This window comes from Etheostoma spectabile, chromosome 3 (assembly GCF_008692095.1).
Source record: "Etheostoma spectabile isolate EspeVRDwgs_2016 chromosome 3, UIUC_Espe_1.0, whole genome shotgun sequence".
Lineage (NCBI taxonomy): Eukaryota > Metazoa > Chordata > Actinopteri > Perciformes > Percidae > Etheostoma > Etheostoma spectabile.
This window is the reverse complement of record NC_045735.1, coordinates 26650282-26658374: the sequence shown is the minus strand read 5'-3', so window position 1 is coordinate 26658374 and position 8093 is coordinate 26650282. Positions and strand designations below refer to the sequence as shown.

General features: G+C 40.5%; 2 protein-coding genes across 5 annotated transcripts in view; both read right to left on the bottom strand.

Moving 5' to 3' along the window:
* fxyd6 (FXYD domain containing ion transport regulator 6) overlaps window positions 1–6737 on the bottom strand; it is a 13871-nt gene extending 7134 nt beyond the window's left edge. Inside the window, exons 1-3 of one of the 3 annotated variants that reach the window (XM_032503466.1) lie at window positions 6524–6717; window positions 3970–4067; window positions 73–126 (exon numbers count right to left, since the gene is read on the bottom strand). In XM_032503466.1, coding sequence (XP_032359357.1) covers window positions 73–121 — 49 coding nt within the window. In that variant the 5' untranslated portion in view covers window positions 122–126; window positions 3970–4067; window positions 6524–6717. Of the gene's footprint in view, window positions 1–72; window positions 127–3969; window positions 4068–6523 lie in introns of all 3 variants that reach the window. The other 2 variants (XM_032503476.1, XM_032503461.1) reach the window with 2 other exon arrangements.
* Window positions 6738–7198: 461 nt separating this feature from the next.
* The window catches only part of tmprss13a (transmembrane serine protease 13a), a 10900-nt gene continuing 10005 nt past the window's right edge, over window positions 7199–8093 (bottom strand). For both annotated transcript variants that reach the window (XM_032511446.1, XM_032511436.1), the window contains exons 12-13: window positions 7626–7778; window positions 7199–7504 (exon numbers count right to left, since the gene is read on the bottom strand). In XM_032511446.1, coding sequence (XP_032367337.1) covers window positions 7490–7504; window positions 7626–7778 — 168 coding nt within the window. In that variant the 3' untranslated portion in view covers window positions 7199–7489. The remainder of the gene's footprint in view (window positions 7505–7625; window positions 7779–8093) is intronic.

Below are 8093 nucleotides of genomic sequence, written 5' to 3'. Positions count from 1 at the left end.
TGTGTGTGTGTGTGTGTGTGTGTGTGCGCGTGCGTGCGCGTGCGCGTGCTTCGGGTGAATGGGGGAGCTTACCAGCCACACACACCAGGAGTGACGAGAAGAAGAGCAAAATGGTTTCCATGGTAACTGTTGACATAAAGTAAAGTATAAAGTAAAGTATAAAAAAAAGGGAGGGTGAGAGATGATGAAAGAAACACAAAAAAATACAGTGAGAAAGGTCTGTTTCAGTAAGCTACATGCTACCTCCGCACATGTATGCCCCTGCAACAACAAACACAGACAGGTTATGTACACTAGAACAGTAGTACAGTAAATAGTGTGTAAAATAACATCACACAGCACTGGCTCTATCCAAACCCCAGGAGTTTAACTGATGTAAAAGGCCTACGGATATGATTTTAATCTTGCATAACAATCCATGTTCAGAGCCTACATACATGTTCTCTTTTCCTGGCAGAAATTACTCCCTTCTCCCTGTGGATCTCACACAACCTTGGCCTATTTTGATGGATGCTTTTCAATGAACACATGCCAAATGTTAGTCCGTTAAAATGTGCTCATGATCGAAACTTTTGCATTTGCAAATCCATTCAGTGGAACTGTAATGCCGCCCAGATACATTTTAGGGGGTATCTCAACAACTTCTGCATGGACTGCTGTGACACTTTGTACAGACATTCAGGGTCCCCTCAGAGGATGAATCCTAACAACTTTGATGATCCTCTGATATGTTGATACGTTTTGGTGACATGTCTTGACAACTGCCATGAAATTTGGTACATTAATACATGGTAATTAGATGATTGACTCAAATGATTTTGGCGAACAGCATCATCAGGTGAAATTTCTAATTTGTCCAATACTTATGACTAAAATACCTCCCCAACTAATGGTAATTTGTGAAAAAACGGTAAACAATGCAACCATACAGCAGCATATAGCAAAAAAAAGTCTCCCTCCTCTCTATGACAGACAGCTTTTCACTGGGCCTTCCAGTGTGACGTGTTTTCCATACACATGTGGACAGACAGCACCCAATTGCGTGTCACCCCGGTCCTACCAGGGAGTATTGAGAGTAATGGGTCAATATTGAATACAGATGAGTGAAAATATATTTGACAGCAAAGCACTTGATAACACATGTCAAAGCTCTGTAGCGAAATAATAGAAGGTGAGAAGTCTGCAGCACAAGATGAATTATCTATAAAAAAAACATGGAAGTGTCTGTATCAAGTCTTTAGAGTCCAAATGTTTTAGTTAACTCAGGCGTTACTACTATTGTTCAACAGTGCCATCTGGCTGTCTACCGGTCTGTTTCCATGTCATGGTCCATTTCTGTCCATCCACCCATCTGGCTGTTTGTCTATATTTAACTATATCAGTGGTAGAGGATATAGTGCACTTAAATGAAAAGAGTCCATCATAGCCATTAGCAGAGGTACCGTCTTTAGCCTTCCTGACGAGTTGCTGTTTATATGTTGGTGCTACACATATTTGATTTGTGAGTCCTCGTCCAGACCTGAGTAACAAGGACATTTATGAAATAATGTGACACAAGATGACAACAGAGGGACCAAAGGCCTACTATAGCATTCATTAGACCCTTACCTTAAAATAAAAATCCACCCTATGTGACCTTGACTAGAACAGTTTACTGAAATTTAATATGTTCATGTTTGTTTTGATATTTTTAAATAGATGTGGATATGAATTGATTTTTCTTTTGTACACTTACATTTTGACACTGACAGATTTTTGATGAAGAAACTCTCTTCTTTCTAGGTTTGCAGTCCTCTTCTAATACTAAAATTACTACTAAAGCCATTCAACATTTAAGAACACTTGAGACAAAATAGAATGTCTTCTTCCAGTGAGTATTTTCATTTCAGTGGTGGCTATGCAGTCAAGACTGAAAACCTTTTTTCTGACGGTCTTTCAAACCGACATGGTGTACATAGCTCAAAAGAGACAAGATAAAGATGGGGGTTTTTTTCACAGCAGAGGTGATGACTGATGACTGGCCCCAAACTATTGTTATTTGTATTCTGTTTGCATTTTATGCGTGTGTGTGTGTGTGTTATGTACTTTTTTTAAGATTCTTTTTTTTTTGGTGCATTTTAGGCCTTTATTTGTATAGGACAATAAAGAATTGAAAAGGGAGAGAGAGTGGGATTGACATGCAGCAAAGGGTTTTCTTCTCTCTGTCTCCTCCTTCTGACACAGCGCTCTTTCATTTCCTCATTCATTCATTCAGTCTGTATCAGGAACATTTTAGTGCAGTTTGTTATCTGCATGAATAAAAAACAGGGTTGATTTATTAACTGTCTAGGACCCGACTATAGAAGCATCTTTATTTCCAGATAGGCCCTATAGCCTCGTTTTTCTTCCCAGTCTATCAGGTATGTAGCCTGCATAACTCTATCCGTCCTCATATCACTAAAGTCAACCATTTTTTTGCAAACGGCATCATTGGTGATGCGGAGCATTTTAGTATTGCCACTGTAGCAAAGCGCCGTCAGAAGAATGTGACTCCCTCTGGAACATGTTTTAAATGTTTTGGTAGTGTTCCCTGGACACAAACCAGTAAAAGCCATCAAAAAAAGAGTACCACAGTTTTGCAGGGGAATGGTGTAAACCCTTTGAAATAAAAGATTATTAATCACAATTCTGTTAAGGATGGTGCTGCAGCCTGTGAAATACATGTTCAAACTCGTATGTGCACATGAGTATTTCCGCCGACCAGTTTATTTGTGGCTGTTACCATGGTGAATTGTAATATCATGGCTCAATTCATGCTGCCTTTTTATAGTGGTGGTGCACGCGCTTAATTCTGAGTGAACCTAGTCTGATGTAGTTGAACCAACTCAAATCAGCTGTTCTGGAACCAAAAACTCAGAGTTTCCCATCTCAGGGTAAATCAACTCAGAGTTCAGCATTAGACTCAGAGTTTATTAAACATCATTCCTGAAACGGGCCCCAGATGAGCTACCTAGGTGCCTGTGAATTATGTTGGCCTACTTTATGTTTTTATTTATTCATCTGTACAGCACTTTGGTCAACTTTGGTTGTTTTAAAGTGGTCTATAAATAAAATTTGTTTGATTGATTGATTGATTGATTGAAAATGTATATCACTTCAGACACATTAATAAACACTGCTCTCGCTCACTAACTGACTGATTCCCTAATTTTTAATCATCACATTAGCTCAACTGGTGTGAAAACCTCTATATATCTGAGAGGATGGGGGATAAATGGGAAAGCTGGATGGACAGATGAAAATGCAGATGTTGCCCCCTGGCATAAGCTCTCCAATAGCAAACCATCACACTCTCAATGAGAAAAAACAAGGGTTCCACCACAAGTAAAAAGCTTTATACTAATAATGGAAAACTTCATTTTGAACCATGAAGTAATTTTTTTTCAACTGATTATAAACAACAAATATTGCAGCTTTCATTTTAGAAGTTATCAGAGAATTGCATCCTTTTTGACAACAAAATACCTTGTGATACGTTCAACAAGTTGGTTTGATAATTGGGCATTTTTCTCAGTGTTCTCTGGTTGACACTGTTGCTGAGTGCCTTTAGACATGTTCATAGAAATAAAATGTTTTTATTTTTTTATTTCTAAGGATATGTCTTAAGCAATTCTGTGCTGCAATGTGAGCCCTACCAATAAAAATGATTGATCAGTCTGATTGTTACTTTTCTTTACTTTTTTACCCTCACATAAATAAAGAAAATGATGAGATCACAGTAAACAACATATTGTCTGTTAGCGTGCAACATGAATCTCTTTGTAGTAGACTAGTGGGCCACATGCTGTTCCCGTGAGAATCCTTTAAGGTGTTTTGCAGCATGGCACTGCCAAATGTGATACATCAGCAGCTATTCAATGTCAGCCTTTCTCTCCGCAGGTATTGCACATGGCACCTGAGGTGTTGCCGCTTCATCTTTCCTTACCCTACCTGATCTGCACTATTGTTTAGCAATATCAAGTTCCAGAGTCAAGCTCCCCTTTGTCTGTGAGGAGATGACAAGAAATGGGCAGACAGCGTGAATGTATCTGTTTGGGAAAAACAAGGAAATAGCCGGCAGGGAGGAGAGAGGGACTTTTCTGTCACTTGGGGACAAGGAAAGGGCAGGCTGAAAGACATGAGAATGAGGGACGAGCAGACAGGGACAGACATTGTTTAGCAGTGGAGTGCCGGCCAAGGACAAGGAGAGGAGACACACTAAGGAGAAGGGGCAGGAGAAGGACATGCAGAGGAGACACATTAAGGAGAGAGGGCAGGGGAAGGTCATTCAGAGGAGACACTAAGGAGACAGTGCAGGGGAAGGACATGCAGAGGAGACACACTGAGGAGAGAGGGCAGGGGAAGGACATGCAAAGGAGACACACTGAGGAGAGAGGGCAAGGGAAGGACACGCAGAGGAGACACACTAAGGAGAGAGGGCAGGGGAAGGACATGCAGAGGAGACACACTAAGGAGAAAGGGCAAGGGAAGGACATGCAGAGGAGACACACTAAGGAGAAAGGGCAAGGGAAGGACATGCAGAGGAGACACACTAAGGAGTGTGGGTAGTCTGTTGCATCACAGTGGCATTTCCAGTATAACATACACAGTGTTAAAAAAAAGGTCAGAATATGTGGAGAGGCAAATGTGATGGAGAGAGGAAGAAACAGGAGGGCAATCAAAGAGAAAACATAACCAAAGGTCGAGAAAATGAACGAGGGCAGCAAAATGCTCAACATCACTGACACATGAAAAAAATGTGATCTTACCTTTGCCATTAGACTATTTTAATTACATTATAACGTTTCAGCGTAACACAACATTTTGTAACACAAACATTAACAATTACAAACTGATGTATTGTGAAAAACGTGGACAAGGTCACGAAATAAAAACTATTAAAATGACGTCAGAGTATTCCAACAGTGCCGTTTGCATGTGTGTTTTTTACATGACACCACACCAAACACTAATTGCTGTAGTATCAGAATCCTATCCTGTGCACAATAACACAAAGTATAATTTAAATTATGTCAGAGGGTCCTGAAAGACTGCCTTTTCTAAATCTGCTGTCCATGAGACAATATGTACCTATTTGGTTGGATATTTGTGCGTATGTATTATGTGTGTGCAGTACACCTGTTTAAATATAAGGATTTAAATGTAAGGTCATTATTTTGACAATTCTCCCTGTTTCACTATACACGTTTATGGGTTTGCAGGATATCCATTTGGTGACCAACCCAAGTAGGCCTATTTAAACAAATCAATGACAAAAGTCCCTTCTATGGTAAAAAGTTCATCAAAAAAATGTAAGACAGTTTAATAGGTCACACCTCATGTCTCCATAACCTTGGGGGAAAAAAAACAATGGCACGTTAATACACCTGCCATCGTAATTATGTTACATCACCATGACAACAACGCGTGTTCTATAGTGTCCCGTTTTCTCCATGGTAACTGTCGCTGAACGAGAAATGGGTTTCCATGACTGGCTCGTGTGAAAACACGGAAAAACGGAGAGTTAACGCCTTAGAAATAAAATGTTCTATCCATTCTATTTCTATAGTTCACGCAAACAGCAGCAAGGGGTGTGGCAGAAATTCAGAATTATCTGTTGGATTTGAGTCGGTTTCTAAGAAAAAAATTCTCCTTTTTTTTTTTTTTTTACATAGGCTACAGCCTATGGAGAATAGTGAATGTAAATTCGGCGTCTTTGGTTGCCTGTGTGAGATGCTCTCCGACAACAAAGACCTACCTCATAACGCACGGATGCTCTTGATTATAATGTAAACGCAGAGCCTACATGGCACGGACGGTTGTCACGCACTGACAGGTTTCACTCCCAGCCTCACAATAGACAACTGGGATCATATATTTCAACATCCGATGACGTCTACGCATTCATCCACTTGTCCCTCAACCTGTGGATCATCGGATGGAACAGAAAAACGAGCCATCATGCGCCTAGTGATTTTACCTTTTAGTGTAGCCGTTTATAATAACAGCAGTGACATAATGCACGGTGTCTGACATTTGGTTACAAGTCATACAAAATAGAGGAAGTAAATTAGGTCTTGCTCGTTTTAAGGCTTTAATCCGCATTTTCAATAGATATTTTTTCGCCGCGCAAACAGTGAAAGTAGCGCTCTGTGCCAGCAGACACACCCTCATTATATAGCAATGATAAATAACAAGCGGCGTTGTAAATCTCTGCATCTCTGCAAGCTAATGAGACCACGTCCACGGCGTGTAAATACTGCAAACACCACACATGGTGGCGTAAAACAATTACACTTAGAAATATGCGTGACTCGGCACGACTCATTTTCAATTGTCATTTTATATAGTCAAAATAAGCTAACAGAAAAAAACATTGATCAAATCTGCGTCCCCTTCTAGCGCATCGTTCATGGCTATCATGACCCTTCCTGACTCATTTTTTTCGAAGAAAAATACCAATAAGACAATCTAAGACATCAAATCTGCGCTCTTATAAACTTACCACTTGTTTCTCCAGCAGACCGTTGGCCAACAAACTGAAATCCACCCTCGAAAATCAAACAGCTTGTCTCACAAGGCTTTCTCCAAATATTCTCATCAGTCAATATGTGCACACTGCTCACATCTACTTGCGATGTGATGTGATGGATAACAATATGACTCCTGGAGTGAAAGCGTATTCAGTGCGTTCTCTCTCTCTCTCTCTCTCTCTCTCTCTCTCACACACACACACACACACACATACACACTCCCTCTTTCAAACAAACAAACACAAAACACACACACACACACACACACACACACACCAGCATTATGTGTGACTGACGGTTTGTGATGGATCTCCAAAATAAAGATTCCCATTGATCTTTATTTTATGTATGCTCAGTGTATAATGCTCAGTGATCCCACACATTAGACAAATATGACGATCTGTTAAACAACATGGCCAATGCACATAGGTAAATATGACAGAAAACACACACTGAAACATGATGTCATGAAGAACTATTCCTGAAAGACTTCAAAGTGTGAGTACAAGAGGAGGTTTAGATGCACAGGCGGAGTGCCAGCTAAAAAAGGGGGTCAAGTGTATTTAAAAAGTGTCCTATTTCATTCTAATTTGGCAATATTCAGCATTGAAAACCCTAAGATGTGTCCCTGGGGAAAAACACAACTCTACAATCATAAATCATTTATGTATCATTCTCAATCAGGTTAAGGAGATTACAGTAGACTGTTTTGTTGGCACAGAACTATGAGAGAAGGGCCAGCCGTCTTTAAAGCTTAACATGTAGATAAACACAAGTATGCTGTATGACTGAGGCACCCAAGAGACAAATTAAATCAAGAATGCAAGACTGAAGTCAGTGCATTGATTGGTGTGTATCAATATCCATCCATCACTTTACTGTAATTGGTTCATTGGGGATGGAGGGGAAGTAGACCACCAGCGGGAGAAAAAGGGACTTCATGGCTTCATTTGCTGTAGGACACACAGGGAGAGTAAAGATGGTGAAAACCTTTGACCATCTTAGTCATTTGATGTTTAAACACACCCTTTATCTGACATTTTTTATTCAGTTATGTGCTCCTTGCATTCTTACCTGCATTGTGCTGTAGATCCAGGGCAAAACACTACTGACTTTTGTATAAACACCAGGCTTGTTTCTTTGACCACATCCAGCTCCCCAGCTGGTGATCCCCATCAGGTACCAACGGCTCTCTCCCTGACACACCAGAGGTCCACCGCTGTCACCCTGTCAAATATAGTTCATACAAGTTAACATGGATGTAGTCTCACATTGTCAAACCTTCCTTCACAGTGCTGCGGAAGAGGGTCTGGGGAGTCCACACAGCATTCTGGTATGGGAGAGGAATGTACTCTGGTTTAATGACATGTCTTTAAGCCAATAACAATCGTCATGGGTGGCGCTAAGCGATGCACGGAGCCCTCCTGCCGCTACAAAATAGCTTCTGCAAGGAACTTGTTTTGGTGCAACGTGTATGTTCAAAAGTTGTTTCAGTCGTGCAACAGAAAACTCAAATTGAACAGATAGTCTAGCTAGCTGCCT